Source organism: Stegodyphus dumicola, chromosome X2, assembly GCF_044657685.1.
Source record: "Stegodyphus dumicola isolate Sdum_Otavi_A_Nest chromosome X2, ASM4465768v1".
Taxonomy (NCBI): domain Eukaryota; kingdom Metazoa; phylum Arthropoda; class Arachnida; order Araneae; family Eresidae; genus Stegodyphus; species Stegodyphus dumicola.
Genome location: NC_140781.1, coordinates 196,353,796 through 196,375,353, shown reverse-complemented (window position 1 = coordinate 196,375,353; position 21,558 = coordinate 196,353,796). Strand labels below are relative to the sequence as shown.

At 30.9% G+C, this 21,558-nt stretch overlaps 1 protein-coding gene across 1 annotated transcript in view; it reads left to right on the top strand.

The window, feature by feature from the left end:
• Positions 1 to 19,332, top strand: part of LOC118187618 (glypican-6-like) — a 111,270-nt gene extending 91,938 nt beyond the window's left edge. Inside the window, exon 9 of the mRNA XM_085809688.1 lies at positions 6,039 to 19,332. Coding sequence (XP_085665814.1) covers positions 6,039 to 6,253 — 215 coding nt within the window. The 3' untranslated portion in view covers positions 6,254 to 19,332. The remainder of the gene's footprint in view (positions 1 to 6,038) is intronic.
• Positions 19,333 to 21,558: the final 2,226 nt, after the last annotated feature.

The following is a 21,558-nucleotide window of genomic DNA, read 5'->3' as shown; positions in this document are numbered from 1 at the left end:
ATGCTGGCTTTTCTGTCTATTGGATTTCATTGTTCTCAAGGTAATCAATCACCAGTACAATGCCTTGAGGATATATATTTGAGGATATGTATTATTAAGATACAATTATGCACCAAACAGGTGTTAATTTAGAAGTCAAACAACAAAAACCAGCATTATATTTCCAAATTTTTACAAGACTAGTTTTGATGGTTTTACCAAACCATCATCACCAATATAATCACTATATCTTATCTCATTCATTTGCGCTTTGGCAGCTGAGAATGATGGTAAAACCATCGAAACTAGTCCTGTGAAAATTTGAAAATATAATGCTAATTTTTGTTGTTTGACTTCTAAATTGATATGTATTATTGTTCATTAAAGGAACATATTACTGATTGCATCCCTAAACAACTTGACACGAGTATCAAACCTCATCTCATCATATTTCAGCATTCATGGTTGCACAAATAAAGGTTTGTGAGTGAGTGCAACCATTCAAAATGTTGATTCAAAATATGATTTTGCAGCCTTTGTACTAATTCTTTTAGCAGATATTTTCAGGTTTATGGTAGGTTTCTGGACTGCAGCTATAATATAATGTGTTAGCTAATTAAAAAAGGAAAACATTTTTTATTTTATTATCTAACTGTTAAATTAGTAGTCATTCAGTATTTCATTATCTAACTGTTCAGTTGCAGTCTCAATTAGCTGTCAAAAGGTCGATACTGTAGTTATTCCTTTAATTTTCTCTGCCACTATGTATACTATTGTTGTAGTACATACAAAAGTAAAAAATAAACTGGACAAAGCTTTACATTCTTCCTGAAGTGGGAGGGATCTTTGTTGTTAGAATCCCTTGAAATCCATAGGAGTTTTAGCAAGCGATAACCTTTTGTTCCTTCTTCATATCCAACCATGATTTGTTTAACAGATGTGTCGTCAAGTTTTTGTCTCTTCTCTTTCAGTATATGCACATATGCTGGAGTACTGAATGCTTGTATATGTGCTAATGATGGTTTTATTTTATACCATTTTTCATAAGGTGTAACTGTAAGTTCTCTCATTGGCAGCCTGTTTTGAAGGTAGTTTGCTGTAATAAAACCTTCGCCCCAGTACTTGTTAGGAAGATTAGAGCTTTTTAGCATCGCTCTTGTCATCTCAATTAATGACGATTCTTTCTTTCAGGATTCCATTCTGTTGCGGAGAATAAGGAACAGTTTTCTCATGTGTTATTCCATTTTCTTTCAGCAATTTTTCAAAGTTGTTGCTTGTATATTCCCCTCCTCGACCTGATCTCAGTCGTTTCGATGCTTTTCCAAACTGTGTCAATACTTGTTTGATGAAGTGTGCGATACATTGTTCAGTTTCTTTATGTTTCAGACGGTAAACTGTAGTGTATCTACTATAATCGTCAGTTACTGTTAGTATATATCTTGCACCACCTGGAGTTACAGTTTGCATTGGTCCACAAAGATCTGTATCCACTAAATCGAGTATCTCGGAGGTTCGCGAAGTAGGCTTTCTCGGAAATGGTTCTCTGCATGCTTTGGTAGCAATACGATCCTCACATGTCAATACAGTAGAACAGGGAGCAATATTAATACATTCAGCCATACATTCATTGCACATCCTTAAAATATCAGCAGGATTTCTTTGACCTAATTTTATATGCCAGTCATGAATGCATTCTATATGTACTTGTTTCGTACGAAGAGCATGTTCACTTTCCTTAAGAACATGCAAACTTCCTCTGATGTAGCCAAAAGCTATAATATTATCATTTTTCACAATATAGCATTCTGCACCTTTAAAGTTCACTTCATATCCATTATCAGTCAGTTTCTTTACGGATAATAAATTTCCAGATAGCTGTGGAACAAAAAGCACATCTTTGATCGTAATCTGTATCTCCTCATTTTGATTATTCTGATATTTTACCAAGCAATTACCTTTTCCCTGACTAAGCACTGTATATCCGTTGGCTAAAGTTATTTGTTCAGGAACAGAACTACAATCAAAACCGCTGAATAGAGTTTTGTCATTGCACATATGAATGATGGCTCCAGAATCGATACACCAGTAACCATGTAAATTATTCGCACTTGTAAAGCAATGGTGATTAGAAACTTGTTTTGCTTCATTAATGTCACTTGAATTCAAAGTTGCGTTGACCTTTTGCTTTTTATTATGCTTAAGCTTCCATTTCGCATATTTCCTGCAGTCAGCCTTTAAATTTCCTAATTTCTTACAAAAGAAACAATTAGGTACTTTATTTTTATCAGCTGGAATCTTACTCGTTAAAGAAGAATATGACTTCAAAGCTTTGCTCTCGCTTCCTGTACAAAGTTCTTTATTTTCGTTTTGACGAGTATACTCTTCCAACAATTTATTTTTAACTAATTCAACAGTTAAATATGCTTCTGGTCATGTTTCTAAAGCTGTTATTAACGTAGCATAATTTTCAGGTAAACTACTTAAAATGAATGCAACGAATAAAGGTTCTGAAATTTGCTCACCTAGCACTACTAGTTGATCCACAATAGCTTCCATTTTTATTAGATGATCGCTCATTTGTTCTTTATTGCTGTACTGCAAGTTACAGAGCTTTTTCAAAAGCCCAAACCTTCGGGACAGTGTTGACTTTTCATGGTACTGTTTGAGAGTATTCCATGCCTCTTTCACAGTCGTGCACTTTCTTATATGTCCTAATTGGTTTTATTCTAATTAAAAGTCCTATAGTTGCTCTAGCTTTTCTGTTTTTCGAAACCCACTTTGCAGTTACTGGGGATGGAGGTTCTGTAATAACATCCCATAAATCCTCCTTAATCAGCAAGAGTTCCAGTTTAAATTTCCAAGTACAGTAATTTTGATCATTCAGCTTTTAGATGCAGACACAATTTAGATCCATAGCCGCCATTACGTAACCATTAACGATGAAAGAAGAAAACGGAAGTAATCGCTAATCACTGTTCATCAATTTTAATCCAAAATGCTGATTCAAAATTTTACTACAGTCAAAAGTCTTTAATCCAGACTCTTCAGGACTTTTCCGGATACTGATTCCGGATTATTGGTTTTTCCGGATTATAGATCATCAATTTAAATCTGGTAAGATGGCACGCAGAAATTATAAAATTAAAAATATGAAACCGTAATTTATGAAATAAAGAGCAATTATGATCTAAAGGGTATCAAAGTTTATAAAAAAAAGCTTAATATATATTTGTTTGCTTTATTAAACATTTCTTTTAACGCGCGCATGCGTAAAAGCATACATTACGCATAGCTGAAATTAGAAAATTGCAACCAGAAAACTATTTGATGTGTATTCGTGATATTTATAATGGCGAGGAATTTGATTTCAATCATATCAAAGATGGAGTGCATTGGGATGAAATACTACATTTAGTATGGAATTATAAGCCGAATAAAATAAAAATATCTGCCCTGAAGATAAGGATAGTGCTGACAAATCAACTTCCAGTTCATTGCGTGCTGCGTTGCCCCCCCCCTCTGCAGAGCAGCGTGAAATTGATAAACATATTTCGGAATGGTTAGAGAAACAAAAGATATGCCTTTATCCATTTTTTGCAGCAATTCCACTTTTTGTTTCATGGACATCAAAATTTTGACATTATCAAAAGTTCAAGCTTACTTTTATAAAATTTCTCTAACAGTCTGCAAAAAATAATAAGCCGGATCCAATTAAAAGATTAAGGAACAATGCAATCTGCAACATTAACTGAAATAGATAATTAGATAATTTTAGCTTAGCTTATACCATCCGTTATACATTAAACATAAAAGCATACGTTATACATAAAAGCGTTGACGTGTTTACGCATGCGCAGAAAGTTTGTAGCTTTGAGGTCCGGATTATAGATCATTACGGATTATGGATGTCCGGATCAAAGACTTTTGACAATATGCCTTTATGAAAGACTTCTCCTAATTTGTCTGGGCCCATAACCTGTTATATATATCATAAATTGAATTATAACTACATTACAGGGATAACAACGTTTATTAGGAGAATGGAAAAGTAAACCATCACAATACAGCAGCGATCAACATTACTGCGACTCTATAACTGAAGTTCAGAGGTTAAAGCTGGCAGATTGCCCAAAACATATATTACGTCATTTAATGCTGTGAAAGGCGAACACAAGCTAATAATGAAAAGGAAATCACATTAATCATTGCATCTCCTGACATTCGGAGGTGTAAAGTATACATTATTAATGTGCATTAACACTGCAATATGCTATGTGACAAAACCAAAACCTGTGAAAGGAAATTTTTATTTTGGAGTTTTCTTCATAAGTAATTTATATTCCCCATAATAATTGATGTTTTTATGAGCCTGTTATTCAGCCTCCCCTGCCCCTCTAAATGCAAATCTTGCTTACTGGTGAACATTTATCTAGAAGGGAGCAACAAAAAAAAAATTTTTTTTTTTCAGAGTATCATATTAAATAACTTTGGGAGATTTGGCTTACAGCATGCTTAGTTTGTTTTGTAGATGTACCATTCTGAAATGTTGCTTGTTTAATAAATCATAGTTTGAGTTCCAAAATTCATTAAATAATTTGGGTTGCAGGAATTGCTGCCAGTTTTTTTTTTTTTTTGTACTCTTTGAGAAAAATAGAACAAAATTTGAATTTCTGATTTTATAAGCTAAAAGTTTGGGTGCGAAGTGTAAAATTAGCAGTGCTATTGAAAAAATATTTTTCTATAGAAATTACTGTAGTAGGATTAGAAGATTAAGTTTGGTTATTTAAATACAGCAGAGTCAAACAAGAGCTATCTGCTTGAAGAAAGAGATCCCTGTGTGGGAGATTTTCTCATGAAAACTTGCTTCTATTTACATTACGTGTGGGGAAAATAAAACACCCATACAATCAGCCTGTTCACCTAGGTCTGAACCCTAGTAGATTTAGATGAGAGATCCTTCTGTGGAGTAGTTTTAATTGTGATAATGATATAATGTGTGTAGATGTATTTTGTTTGTAGAAGATTTATTTATTTTATTTGTATGAAATCTTAGTTAATAAAGTTTTTATATATTGTGAGAGCTAATTTAAGAATATGCTTTACCATCATAGATTGCATGGTAAGTTTCCTTCAGTCAGTATTTAGGACTGTAGATTAGTAAGCACAAATTATATCAAAATAGTTACATTTAGTTTGAAGTGCTCCTGTTAAGACATATGGGTTAAAATATACCAAGCCTAAGTATAAAGCTGCATACAGAAAACAATTGAAGAATGTCTTTTTCCCTTTCAGTAACTCTCTTATTTTTCACTAAAAAGAAGTGGTGTAGATTTCTGCCTTGTGTATTTTCTGAGTAGATTAATCTCTGTGATTGTTTTATGACACATATGGTGGAGTGTTTCTAATACAGATTCATGAATTTCAGGACTAATTTCTTCACTTAAAAAGAGTGTGATTATTAAAAAAGTATATATTATCTTAAAATTTAAAAATACACATACATGTTTTAGTTCCTTTACGTAAGTGAAGTGTCTCTGTGGGCACATTTATAAACGAAAATAGTATAAACAACAACAACAACAAATTTATTTATATGGGAAGAAGTTTGAGAGTGTTTCCAGATCACCAAAAACTTCATCACAGTAAGAAACATCCAAAATAGCATGAAAATAATGGTTTGATGAATGCTGTCAATATAAATATAAATGTCACATGTACTATGCAATTTCACATTTTTAAGTTTGGGAAAATTGCAAACAGGCTGCAAGATTTTAGATGGTAGAAGCGTTGAAGCATCAGAGATTTGGTAGATAGAGATACAGGAGCACATTTTACGAGAGGGATTGGATTAGGAAATTAGTTAATATGAAAAAAAGAGCCCTCAAACATCTTAAAAAGTAATTTAAAGTTTGACATATACAAATGCAGTGTAAAAGACAGTATGTACCTTTTATGGATTAAAAAAATATTTTCTCATGTTTAAAAAATTTTTTCTTTTGAATGTGTAGTCAGTATGAAATAAAAAATGTATGACATTTAGAATACTTTTATTTCAACAGAATTATCTAGTGGTAGTGGAAGTGGGAGTGGCTTTGGAAATGTAGCTTCTGCAGAAGATTTTGAAGATCTGTTTTTTAGTGTGCCAAGTGCTTTGCCAACAGATAAATTACCTCCACCTCGTGTGTCTCCCACCATTACATCGTCATCTGCCTTATCTTTATATTCATTCAAGATCGTATTGTTTCTAATTTGTTGCATTTGGGCACTCAGCTAATAATTACATTTCATTGTGCTTCATGTATACGTATAATTACTAATAGCTTGGTGTTTTCAAGTTTCTATGGGACAAATAGTAAATATCTATCACACAGAAAAGAAATATTTTTCTACCATAATATATTAAGCATAAGATATTCTTTTTACTTTCAGTACGAACCTGTATATATGAAAATTTTTAAATACCCATTCTTTTCTATACAAACTGTTTTACCTTGAAGAGTCCATTCATTACACATTGAAAGTCATTGATATGTATATTTATTTCCCATAATCATTTCATTTTTTTATGTCCAGAATATACAGTTTTGAGCATTAGTCCCCCATCTGGACTTTTGGCTAGTGTTTTTAAGAATAATTTAAAGGAAAATTAATAACCCAGATATTTATAGCATACTAACAACATAAAGAGTAATTTTTATTTTAGTTAACACATTTAAATTTTGTATGGAGCAGCAGTTTGTTATTGTTGAAATTACTGCTCATAGACAATCCCTACTTTCTTCCAGCATGAATTCTGTTCCTTTCATCACTTGTGTTGGGTACTGTAGATTTAATGCACAAAACATTTAACCGTATAGTGATATTAATAAGTTTGCAGCAACTGTGCTGATTTTCTATTATTTATGTTTTGTAGTGCATTGTGATGTTGACAGAATGGTTTTTGAATTTAAAATTTAAATTATTTCAATAAATGTTCCCATCATTAAGCTAATGAAAACTTGCAATTTGTATAACTTTTGAGTAAGAGGAAATCTCTTAAAATATTTTTAAATGCATTGATGTGTCACATTGAAGATAAAGCTGGCAACACCCTATGTCATTCTGTGTATCTTACTTATTAATAAGAATAATTTAACTTCTAAAGTTATATCATCATAATTGTGTTGATATTTCAATCAAATGCATTATACTTTACAAAACATGCTAGCTTATTCACAGTGCTTACTATACAAACTTTCATTTTATTAGTTCCTATTAAGTACAGAAATTTATGTTAAAATGTAATTCATTGATGCTCCAAATCATAAGTATACATATATTTGTGTATGAACTTGTAATACATTAACCCCTTAACTGCCGCGGGCGTATATATACGCCTTGCTCAGCCGATGCATTAACTGCCCCAGGCGTATATATACGTCCTTCCAAACTGCTATCATTTGCTTTGCGCTGCTACACCTAAAATTATTCGCAAAGCTTTGGAATGCAACACCACAATGACCTTGACAAAATATGCGAAGGAAAATACTATTTCAGAGAAGTGTGGGGAGAAATTGGAGAGAGAGGTGTGTCTAAAGCGGTGAAAGTAATGACTGCGCGGTATTGGCTAGTGTTGTTTGAGTAAAACTTTTTTTTTTTTTTTGTCCTGTGTCCTCCATTTTCGTTTACTTTTTGTAGTAGGTTCCAGGAATAAAGAAAGATATAACGGATGTTTCAAACCCATTTATCTTTTTTGAATTATTTTTTGAACTGCTCGTGCTTCATATTGTTACTGAAACTAACCGTTTTGTAGACGAGTATATGAACTAACACTTTGCAAACAAAAAATCAAGAACAAAATCGTGGCATTCAACCAGTTCAGAAGAAATATGTTTTTTTAGGCATACTTGATTTCCCAAGGTATAACACTGAAACCTGATATTAGACTTTACTGGTCTAAAAATGAATTGATCGAAACTGCATTTAGGGACTTTTTTTATTATAAAACCCTCATTTTTATTATACTTATATCTTTTTATTATACTTTTACTCAAATTTTGTGCATTCATTTTTTTTTCTTTTATTCTTTATTTTGTGAAAGTAAACAGTTTTTAGAAAGTAAAACTTGCACTTATTTTCCCCCTAATACAACGCATAACAGTGCGCGCCTGTGTGAAAAACCGTGGCACTGGGAAATGAATCTTGTACGTTTTCCGCGGCAGTTAAGGGGTTAATTATATTCTAAGATGTGGTAAATGAAATAATAGTTCTGAATTGATAGATTTATTTATTTATTTTTGCATAATTGTTTTAAATAATGATTTTTTAAGTGTGAATTTCTCATGGAAGGCAGCTTTTAAAAGTGAAAATTCAGTGTAAAAGTACTTCAGTTTTCAGGATTACATTATAAAGGATTATATTATATTACTATTATATTTCAGGATTACAGTACAAAGTCTGAGATCCGGACTCGTCGGGACTTTGGCGATTCCGGATTTTTCCAGATATTCGATCATCTATTTAAATCTAGTAAGATAGCATGTAGAAATTACAAAATTAAGCATATAAAATCAGGGTTTATGAAATAATGAAGCATTTATGATCTGAAAGTACCAAACTTTACTTAAAAAGGAGCTAATATTTATTTTTTCAATATATTAAACATTTCTTTCAATGTAAATTGTTTAAGTTGCTTAATTTTTTTGTGCTAATATTTTCTCTTTATTTCTATAGACAGACATATTTTCTTGTTCACTGACAAAGTTACACTGTTCGAGTCCTGTAGTTGCTGTGTCGAGAATTTTGACTAACTTGTCAATCAAAACTTTTTTGTTTTTCTCTCTGTCATTTTCTTCACTATCTGTAGCGGTATTTTCTAGATATTGAACCACACTACAGATTTTGCCATCCACTAATTGAATGATGATTGGAACATTTTCATCGCAATAAAAACTTATGTAATATCATCTTCATTTATTACCTCTTCTCTACATTTTTTACAAAAGCCATTGATTGGAAAATTTCACCTCTGGTTTGTGATATCCGAAAACCTTCAAATTTGGAGCTATCATCTTCATTATCCATACCGTGAAATATGGTAACTGGCCATAAATTTCAGAGGCACATCCTCTGACGATCTTCCGATGCTCCACACAGCAAATTTTATGCATAGCGAATAATTTTTCTGTTATTCATTACAAGTGGGGTGTTGGAATCTGCAAAAAATTATTAAGTTCCTTTTTCTGTTATGTCATATACAGTTGACTTTCCAATGCCATACTCCTCACATAATTTTGAGACAGATATGCCTATATCCATTTTTTGCAGCAATTCCACTTTTTGTGTAATGGACATCGGAACAGGCTTTTGCTTTGTAGATCCTGTTGCAGCTCCAGAATTAGAAACTCTTTTCGACATAACCAAAAGTTCATACTTTAATTTTCATAAAATTGCTGTAATTATGACAGCCTACAAAACACAATAAGCTGTAACAAATCAGAAAGTTAATTAACAGTGCAATCTGCTATATTAACAGAAATTCTTTTGAATCAGTAAAGTATAATTTTAGCTTAGCTTAACAGTGTCCACTATATATTGTTGCCATGAGACTAAGTAACATGTAGTAATATCTAGCATTATGTACTAACGTTATATGTAACATGAGACTGGCGACTGAAGACAAGTTCCATTAAATTTTGTCTTGCTTTTATCACACATTGAGACAACTAAGTCTGAATTGTATTAATTTAGTTATATATTATACTTACGTCTATTTCTTGCACATGTTTAAGGTTTATTTGAGTCCTGAAAAAATAAATCTCCACATATACTTAAGCTTACTGAGGGCTGGTGCTAGATATTTTACTTCCTGATGTAGTCTCTGCAGGTCCTAAATTCTGCTACCAAGCACCTTCCTAAGTTCTGAATTTTTACCGCCCCTTAATTTTGGGTTCCAGTGTTTTCTCTAAATTCTAAAAATTTTATCATCCCTAATTTTGTTACTCAGTGCTTCTCTAAATTCCAAAAATTTTGTCCTATATTCTGCTGCCCCCGGTGACCATACGAGCTCTGGTGTCGGTTCTCAGTTTATGTGAATAAAAAAAATCAATTATTCGCAATTCAAATAGCACTAAATGTAATCTTTTTGCCTATGAGTATCATTAATAAAAAATTTATTTTCATCATACGGAAAGAAATTTTTGTTAAATTTTAGCTCATCAACGTTTAGCACATTTTACTTAAACTTGTAATCGTCGCCAAGCGTAGTGTCAACATGTATACTCTTTGCTATCCAATTACTAATTAAAAAAAAGTATTTAGGCACTGCTGAATGAGTCATTATTGAAGTTATCTGCTGTTGACAAACATGTAATGATGAAAGCAAAATATAATAAATAAGGATTTGCCAAGCTGGCATCAGGGATATAAAACATTAGTAGTCATAATATCAACGATGTTTTCATGTAGAATGTTTCAGTTTGAGATGTATGCCAAGCAAATGTGCAGCTACGAAGGCAAGTTATTGATCATACAAATTTATGCTAAAATGATTGTTTCTTCAATAACGAGGTATTTTAATTTACTACTGAAGTAAAATTAAGAATCAGGATTCTCCACATGTCATGGCAGGAAAAATCAAATGCACATGTGTAATGCATAAAAAATTTTTGTTGGTCTAATAAAGTTTGTTAAAAAATAAGGGTCTGGAATTTAGATCATTCCGGATCTCTGACTTTGTACTGTAGTGTTCTTTGAGACGTTCTAATGTTTAACGAATTTGAAGTACGGTTTTCACTTATTGCATTACTTCATTTGTTGTATCAGACATATCATTGTTATATCAGATTTTCATTTGTTGTATCAATTTGTTTATTGTATCAGATAAAACTGTTATTTTTTTAAATTGTAGTAAAGTATTTTTAGTTTGAAACTCTTTTTACATACCAATTTTAAACTTTCTTTATATCTTTCATGGCATTTATCAGAATGGTCATGATTTCAGGTTAGATATTAGTACAATATTTAAATTTTCTTATAAATGTGATATTTTGATTAATAAATTGTACACATTCATCAGTCGTGGTCAGATCTTTTGGCATTTGAAACTGCTTGTGTTGGACTTGTAAATCTTCTGTTTTTCGCTAATGTCAGTGTTAAAGTGGTGATAAATAAATATGAATTTAATAATAATAATGAAAAAAGAAAGATTTGATACATGAAACATATAAAGAGTTTCAGAATTTATCCATAGTTATGAATTTCCTATTCTTTGAAATGTAGTGTTTTAACGCACAGTCTCAGTTACTGAATAACCTGTGAGCAATGACTGGTTTGTAATAAACTTACTTTAGAAACAGTAAAATGGAGAAATATTTGGAATTTGTTATACTTTATTATAAACTATCAGATTAACTATCAGATTAAAAACTATCAGATTAAAAAATGTTAGTTGTTTTATAATATTTGCAATGAATTATAAATAGTTTCAAAAAGTAGACTGAGAAATGTTGTAGCATTTATTAATTAGTCATTTATTCAATTGTCTTGATTGTTCATTTGTTTTTTAAGGAAAGTAATATCTGTCTTTAAGCTTGCAACATTCTGATGAGTTTAATAAAAAATTTATTTTTAGCTGGCAAAGGTTCCATCCCCCCTCCATGACTTTGAATATGGCATATTTGTTTTTAATATTACTCAGAGTGTAAATTTGTTAGAAAACAACTAATTAGGCAATTTTCTGATCTGCAGTATGATGGTAGTGAATAAAATATAGTAATGAATATGGTACACTGCAATTTATGATTCTATGATAACAGTCTTGAAAATTTGTTAAAAAATCAAAATAAGCTAGTTTAATTTTTATATGTAGTTTAACATTGTAAATATCTTTTTGAGTACATAATGATACTATGCTACTTTTGCAAGTATAATTTTTTTCTGACATGATGTCATATTATTTCCAAAGACTTTATTGTTACACGTTTTTGTATACAATATTTTCATGTAGCCTAGTTTTTGCTTTTGTGCAAAACAAGGGGGTACACTTTCCCTTATATTTGGGAAAATAACTATGTGTTTGGTAATTTTTGTTTGTTTAGATAGAAGTGCAGTTTAATTTTCTGCCATTTAAATATCATAATTCTTAAAACTATTTAATATATAATAATAATACCTTTAATAGAAGAATTTTTTAAAAGTTTGTGTATAATGCAGGAGAAAATCATGATTGTTGCAATAGAATAATATATGGAAACAAACAACGATATATATTATTATAAGGAAGAAATTTTATTTAAGCATTTCTTTTGTAACATTTTGGATGTTACTATATTTAACTGTAAATAACTGTTTTTCGTTTCATTGCTTGGAAAGTGTACTTGTTCATATTTTAATTAGTTTCATCTGTAGTTAGGTTCATATCTATAGAATTCTGCTTTTGTTATGTTTTTAAAATTGTGAATCTTGTTCCTGTGTGAAATTATTAGTCTTTGTAGGCATTTGGAACCAATGCTTTTACCCTGAAATTAGTCTAATATGCTTTTACATAGTCTACTGCTATAGTTCTAATTACTCTGGGTTATCAGAAAATTAACTTTTGTAGTAAGTTATTCTTTTCAATTTGGAAATGTTGTAATGTAAACAATTAAAACATCATTATGTCAGTTTTATATGATAAATAAAACAGTTGAAACTCTTCATAAATAGTTAAGGTAGATCTCTATTATTTCGATCAATCATTTTTAATAAATTGAAGCTGTAAAAATTAAGAGAGAATTAAAAATACCTTTAAGCTGTAACCAGTATTTTGGGGATTATGATCTGTTGGCTAACAAAAATCATGCTCTAACTGTGGTATAAATTCTTAATTGGCCGAGTTCACTTAGTAAAGTATGTGCCTAGCATGATATTCAGCGTAATGCTGATCTTTGCATTGAATCCTCCTGTGTTATAGATTTAGCGTATAAAATCAATTTTCTAATTTTAATACAAAATATAATTTGTAAAATTTATATGTCAGAATGATGCTTATCTGCAGATATGTTTACTAGCTGTGTGTTTTCAGTATTATAAAGAAGTTCTTGAAATATTAACAGTAAAATGAATGTCAGCATGCATATTAACTCTTATAATCTGCACTCTCTATGCTGTTAATTGCTATATTGCACTAAAATTGTCCATCAACAGTAATTTAAGTGCTTCTACTTTGCAGTGGTATAGAAATATGAAAGTTCTATGTATGTATTAAATGCAAGGAATGGTAACTTTTGATTCTTTTGTTTCAGTATAAAGTTCCGACATTTCATTCACAGTGTTTAAAAAAAATTGTCCTAATGTGTCATTTATAGAATATAATGCACTTATTTAAGAACAAAGCTTATAATTGTTAATATAAGTACATGAAGTAATATTTTCTTGATTTTTAATAATTTAATCAGGCCTTGTTGCTAGATGTAATCTCCCCTTATATGATATCAATTGTACAATTTAAAAGATGTGTTTAACTTAGAAGTACATTACCCACTGCTTATTAAAATCACTTCTGTTTCAAACGTATTTGAGTTTATTAAATAGCTGAGTTTAATAAATAGCAAATTGTGCATTGCAAACCATGATATCATTTTTAAACTTTTCAGGTAACATAATAACAAACAACTAATGCATTTATTAATCCTAAAATAATGATTAGAATTTAATATTAAAATTAAATTATTTAAGTAATTTTTAAATTCGTTTGAAAATTTTTCATAAAAATATTTTTATTATTATGTTTTTGATGAAATTGTATCTTTTATAAACAACTCTTGTACCTTCATTTGTTTCATATTGTTCAACATCAGTTTTTCAATAGTATTTTCAATTTCCTAAAACTGCTGATAGCTTTTATGATTAGCACCTTTCAGATCAAGAGTTTTTTCCCTTAGAAATTTCAATGATTTTGTAGGTTTAATTGATGGTAGCATGTCATCACTTTTTCATGTATCACTTTCACAGTATCTGCAGTTCTTTTAACACAGGGCTCCATACACACTGTTCATTTTTATACACATTGTTTCATAATTATTGTGAACTGACACATATTCTAATAATGAATCCTAATAACTTCTCTCTTTGACGTTTTAAACATTATAGTTTGCAATTCCTTGGAGACTTCTTCATAAAAGCTGCAGTTTTTAAAACAGTTTTTAACTGATCTTGAGAGATTACTCTTTGTATTGACTTGTATTGGTCCCTTTCACAAAATTCAATCCCATTCATCATTTACTGAAAATCTTTTCTGTAATGATATTTGAATGCTCTTATAATATAATATTGCAAAAGTAATTGTTAAACATTAGATGTTTGCAGAGACGCTAATGTTTTTCTGAAAGACATCAGAGGTATGTGCTGTACAGGTATCTAATTAGTAAAGCTTTTTTTTTTTTTTTAATTTTTCAGTTTGCTGTTTCTTTTTAAAATAAAAATCATTAAAATTACAGTGTCCACAAAGTCTCTAAAGAACATTAACAGCTTGTCGTTTAAGAATGGAACAAGATATACCTTTGGTACTGGTCACACTTTTGCCAGCAAGGTTCAAATCTTTTGTGACAAGTGACATAAGTTATACAACCTTGATATGCAACAAAATGACCACTGGTTGACTGTTCTCCAACTGTTGGCAAATTTAGTTAATGTATCGAGGTGAACTCTGTTATGCTTTTTTCATTGAAGAAAAATGGTCCAAAAATCTTGTCATGCAGCATCCCACACCAAATATTCACTTTTGAGTTATCTCCTTTCAGCTTCCTTGTAACATAAGGATTTTCAAGTCCACAAATCCTCACATTATGCGTATATTGAAGTGAAACACACTGTTGGAAAATAATTTGGTATATGTTTAATAACACAACAAATATGTACAGCACTATTTTTTACAGGGTGCTAATAATAATAGGCTAAATTTGTTAAGGGATTTAATACTAATAGAAAAAAGTTGCTAACAATAATAGGCTAAACTTGTTCAGGGGGTAGAGGAAAACTTTTATTGTTTGTCATCTATGAGTATTTGCTGCTTTGACAAGTTAGAAGTAAGTTTTTGATTCTTTTCAAATATTGAGTTTTTCTGTGTATGTTAATAACCAGTGTCGTCTTCTTAATTGTTGGGTCCATGTTACATATTAATAACACAATAAATTATTCCTTCAGTTTCTTAAATCATATTCAGTGTGTTTTGGTTATGTTATGTATTACAGTCCAGTTTCATGTGTGTGTTATAAATTTTGTGTAGCTTGTATTCACTTAGCAGTTCAAGCAAAACATCTTTCATCTGGTTATTAACTATGTGATGATTCGCTTCTTTCTTCTCACCATGAAATTTCCGATGAATGATGTTGGATTTCTCTTGCTTCATCTCTTGTGAGCCATATGTCAATTGATAACAAACTCTCTCCTAGAATTTATCCCACCTTTAGTGAAAAAAGCTTTAGAAATATTTTTTAGCTTTAAAGCTTGAAACTGTTTTAGAAAAGCAATTTCAACAACTCTTAATTTTCTGTCATTTTAGCACTTCCTTGAGATATTTTTGTACTTTTTGGCTACTTCTTCATGAATTATACTTCTTCGCATAAGATCACAGTGTTGTTTGGGCAATTCACACTTTAAATGCAGTTTTTTATGAGGGGGGGAGAGATGGCTACACTTACCAAGAACATCAAGGTCTCTTAAAGGTTTATTCCTTTCTTTTAGGCTTAAATCTTTTTGCAGGGGCATTTTTGGCCCCTTCGATATTAAGCACACAACAAATTAAAAGAATGCTTTTTCCAGTGATGCATACAGTTTCAAAACTTGTGTTTCTATCTAGCAGAGACTGCATTTTGTCAATCAGGTTGATCTGCTGCTTCATGATTGCAATCATAAGTAATGTTTTCCTTCCTTTTCCTTCAGTCTACAATTACCACTTCCTTTCCATTCAAAGACTCTTACTGTATGGCAGTGCTTACAAGCATATGATGATTTTTTTAAATAACTCTCAGTGATCATAATGTGTCTATCCCAAGGGGAAGATTTAGATCACTTCAAAAAGTGAGTACGGAAGTTTAACTTCTACCTCTTGTCTTTTGGTTTTCCAGAAGGAACCCTCATTCATTTTACAGTGCATGTATTCTACAGGGTTGATTTGTTTACCTTAAGGTAAAAAGATTCTGCCCATCTGAAATCCAGTGCAGACACAGAACTCTGAAAACAGTGTCTCATAGGCCCAGGGACAGGAAAGTTTTAGTCAAACCCATTTTATTGAAGCACTACATTATTGTTATGAGATAGTGGCTCCCAAAACTTCCTTCTTCTTTAGCATCGTCTCTCCTGCCCTCAAGCAACCTCTTAAGTGGTGTGCTTCTCAATCTAGACCTTCAGTCCACAGAGTTTGACATCTGTTAGGACCAAGTAGGAACAAGCTCTTTCAGCAAGTTTCATGTGACCTTTAGACAGGTGAGTTCCCAGGTATCACCTGAGACTGCAGTGAAGCACTACATATCTGAAAGATAAAGCCATGGTCCACTATACACTATAAATAGATGAACTATGAAAAGATTTGATAGATACAAGTATGATATTCTGATACTGAAGAATCAGTCATTTGCCAGTTTGTGTTTAAATGGAGATGAGTTTAATAAAGAGTATGCAATTAATATATATTAGTATATATTTTTGGTTCCTGGAAATTTTAGCATCATAAGTGACTGAGTGTATTAAATAGTGAGCTTAACAAGTGGCGTGTACTGTACATTAAAATACTGTAACAGTGTTAGGAAGATGTAGCAGACCTTGACGCTTCTCATTTGAAGTGAAAAGAGTTCATGTATTGAGAGTCAGTAAGCTATCTGAAGAATACTTATGTTGTTTATTATGTTGTCTTACATACTTATGTTGTGTCAGGGTTTTATTTAAGTACTGATGGTAAATCCATTGAAATCTGAGATAGGAGTAAAAATAGTAAAAATATAATAGTAAAAATATATTTTACTTGCATTGAAAACAAGTTTTTCATTGTCAAGAACTCCCTGTCATGCTTGTTGCATTTCCTGTGCTTCTTTGGTAATCGCATTAGGAATAACTATGACAAAAACATAATAAGCTATGCAAGTAAAATATAATGTTTAAAGTTGTAAAAAATGGTCTATAATTTCAGTTTGCATTTATAATGTACTAAATTATAATTTTAAGGTATGATCAGTTTTATAACTAATTTTTGTTACAAAATTGCTCTGAATTTTTTTTTTTTTTTTTGTTTGTTTGTTTTGTTTGTATGGATTCGTGGAGTAATTTAACAGAACTGGACTAGTCTATTATACGATGAAGTAAATAGTTTTGTATTTCCTATTTTTTATTTTGCATTTATCATATGTATTGTAATTTACTTTTGTTATTAGTTGTGTATAGTCAGAATGGAACCTTGATTTATTTCTAATATTGAACTTAAATTAGAATGCAGTGGTGTAAGTTTGGATTAGGTATTAATTGAAGACTTGTAACTGGAACACCTGCAAATTATTATTTTTTTTTTTTTCCAGTTTTGCTATGTATGCTTTTGTGCAATGGCTGTTGAATATTTTTTGTTTGACGTGAAATGTTGTGTGTATTTTTGTAATATATAATTATTGCATTATTTCATATGTGTAAGTTATTTCTTAGTGCATATTTCATCAAAATTTATATAGCTTCAAGGCTGTTTTGTGCTGTTTCTTTGCTGAAATCTTTTCAAACATGTTTTGTGCATTGTGTTTTTGATGTATCATATTTCCATCAATTAAATAACTCATGACTGAAACACATTTGTAAAAAAGTTTCTCTGTGTGTCAGGTGTTAATGAAATGAAAATGATTGTAAAGAAAGTGAAAACTTAGTCTCCCTAGGATATATTTGCAGTTTCTTTCTTTTTTGTGGGGGGAGGGGCCCTTCCCATTGTTCTGATGTATATTGTCTCTTAAAGCTGAGAAATTAACATATTAAGGGAACTGCACCAAGACCTTGTATTAAATCCATAATGCAGTAATATGTGATATTTGCTCTTTTTAAATGCAGTGTAAGTAGTATTTGAAGGTTATAATTATATGAATTATAAAAAATAATCATATATCAGAACCACTGGGATAATTTTTTGTGCTTGTTGCATTGTGATTCCCCCCACCCCTCTGTGTTTGTTTCCCAATGCCAAGAGACTGGGATATAATATAAAATAGATCTTTATCATCATAGTAGGCTGTATAAGATATATGCTGTTTTTGAATACAGTGTAAATAGTGTTTGAAGGCAATAGTTGAGTGAATCATGAAACATATATGAGAATCTTGGAATGCATATAATGAATTTTTGTATCATGTATGGAAATATGTACATGACATCTTTGATTACAAATCTTGACTCCTACAACCGTATCAAATCTTATAAAGAAGTACTATCAGTGTGTTTCTTTGGCAAAAATATATATTAAATACTTTAGTATCCTATTAATTATAGGAATATTTTTGTCTACTAGAAAATAATAATCAATACTTCAGTCTCCAGAATATTTGTAGTACATAATTTTTGAAAGAACACTACTGGTATAACATTGAAATCAGTTATATGATATTCTGTAAGTTCCTTCAAATGTTAAGTGAGCAATGATATGTATGCTATGGATAATTTACCTTCCTGTCACAGAAATAATCCTTATGAAGAGGGAACATAGTTGACATTTAAATGTAAAACATAAAGTATAATGAAGTGGTTATGTTAAATATGTGTTGATTCATATGTAAAAGCATTAATCATTTTATAGTTTAACATTTTCAAGGCTTAATATGTTTTCAGTTTTTAAACTTTACATATATAAACACTGCCATTTCATTTTAATACTTTTAACATTTGAAAAGGAATCATAATTAGTTTTGAATATTTTAGACACTTTATAATATGCACACTAAATCCAATGTGTGCTGCCCAGTATAAAATGAGATCATGTGGTGCATTTCAAATCTGTATCATACCCACTATCCATTACATCAGTGATCTATGCAGATTTCATAATAATATTTGGGATTCTTTTGAGATCCTTTTATTAGAGCTATTGATTGTTATCAGGATGACCTCAGGGTTTGCATTATATTGGGTCTACAATTGCTGTTGATTTTATTATGCTAAAAATGAACCTCAGGTTCATAGAAATATGCCAAATCTGTAGTTTTTCTTTTTTTAATTCTTGGTATATTTTTATTGATTACTTTATACATTGTTTCAGACTAAGATTTGAGTAGTATATTTTTAATAAGAATTAATTGATATTTAAATTAATTCTCTTTCCCAGAACTTTTGTATTTCATAGTTTTTTAATAAAAATGCATTTATTTGTCAAAAGTATTTTGCTTGTCTTTTCTTTATATTCTAACATTGTGTTAAATATATTTTAAACTGTATACACAATTCTTTCCCCCTCTCATAAGAAGTAGAAGGTTTAACTAATATTACTAGAATGTTAAAGTATGCTGAGCAAAGAGGAAAATCTAAGTTATTCATCAAAAGTTGCATTATGTTAATGCTTCATGAGTTACAAAAGAAACTATGAATACTTAAGATATACTGACATCTTAGAAACATACTGTCATAAATAGGTCTTATAATTTTTTTATAAATATATCTGCATACTTAAATTCCGTATCACAAAGATCATTAAAATAACAGTGCAGTTTTTTAAAAATAAAAGCTTAGCTAAATCACATATTCTTGCCTTTATTATAACAGTCCTCACCAGTGGCTGAATCATTAAAGACTGTTGAATACAGGTAGTTTGTCCTGGTTTCATATCGAGGGAATGGGCTGACTGCAAGGTTATTTTACTTTTTTTTTTTGTTTCGCTTTGTCTTAACATGAAAAAGAGCCAGCTTCTCTTAAAAAGTAAAAACTGCCTGAACCAAAATGCTAAAACTAAAAATGAAATAAGAAATTTGGATCTTTCCCTGTATCATCATCAGGGTGCTGGTGCAAAGAAAGAAGTAAATAAATAAAACAGCTTGTTTCTGAACCAACAAAGACACAATATGGAAAAGACAGGCAAGACATTTGAAATTATCTGCAAGAGGATATTAGACTGATAAGTCTGATTTCTGAGATTTTAAACGAATATGACAGTCCAAGGGAAATTGCGGTTGACGAATTAACAAAAGAATCTTTCACCTCATCAACTGAAGAGAATGGCTCTGAAAACAAATCAAATAAAGCATTTGAAAGTTACTGTACAGGTAGTTTGTCAAATAATGAATCTCAAGGGAAAGAAATTAAAAAGTCTTATATACCATGGAATTATAAAGAAAAATTGTGAAATTCTGGAATAGTATAATGCGGAGAAAGGGGGAAAAAATGTAGCTTTCAGTTTGCCTAAAATAGGTGACAAGAGTGCTGCATTTTTTTTTTTTAATTGGGAGAAAAAGCTGCTGTTGTCTAGTGATGGCACAAAAGAACTTTCAGTGCTCCTGTTTGCGTTACTTATGCAAAAAATCATGGAACCAAATCCTTCACCTTGATTTGAACCCATATAGAGGATAGTCACCTGTACTCAACGGTTTTACTGCTCGGCCGCTAGTGGTCTTGGAAGTTTTGAAGCTTGTAGTTAGATCCATTTCACAATTTTCGATTGTTGTAAAATAGATTACTGCGTTGAACACGTTTTTAAGCTGCATCTCTTCTGTATTATACATTCAATACATAGTTAGCCCTTTTTATTTTTTTTTGCTTGTATCATATAAAAATGGCTACAAAAACATTTTTCCGATATTTCTTGTATTCTGACCTACTTTTTTAAAGATTAAATTTCCAAATCATCTTTAAGGTGCGATGCACCATCTCATTGTAGAATATTTTTCTTATTTGTGGGAATGTTAAAATTTCCAATACATCTAGTAAATGACTGATGTGAATGTCATTTCTGCGAAGTCATGCTGTCTTGCATTAGAAGACGCCACATACAGATTTTCGGGGAGTGTTCTCATTTTATATTTCACACGAGGATTCTCAGATGCGTACATTGTGGTGATAATGTATTTCTGAAGCGTGGATAATTTCGTAAGGGAACAATATGCGGCTAAGAAATTCATCTTTTATTCTTAACGTATCTGTTGCAAAATCCATTTTTTAGACCCATCAGCTGGTTTAGAGGCAGAAGTTGAGCCGTTTAAGATTACAGCCGTAATCTAATTCCGTAGATTTTAATGTACTGTTGAAAGTATTATATCTAATTTTTTTGCCGCTGGTTGCGCAGATTTTTTGAGAAAATGTAAGAATGTTGAGGGTGTGTCTGAAAAAAAGACACACTCTCAGCATGCACTTGTGATCGGAAGTTAGGGATTCTTTTTACTTCGAAACTTTGGTTCTATAAAATTCGTCCTTTGTCCTTTTATGCTACTGTGTCTAGAAGGAAAATTCTTTCTGATTCATGTATTCTGAAGTTTCTGTGAGTTTGCAACACAGATTGCGCTTTGATCAACCACCGCACATTTGAGCTCTCTCTCTTGCAGAGTCGATATTTTATTCAGCTATGAAACGGCGTTTTATTTAGATTATTTCTGTAAAGTGATTCAGATTTCCATTACA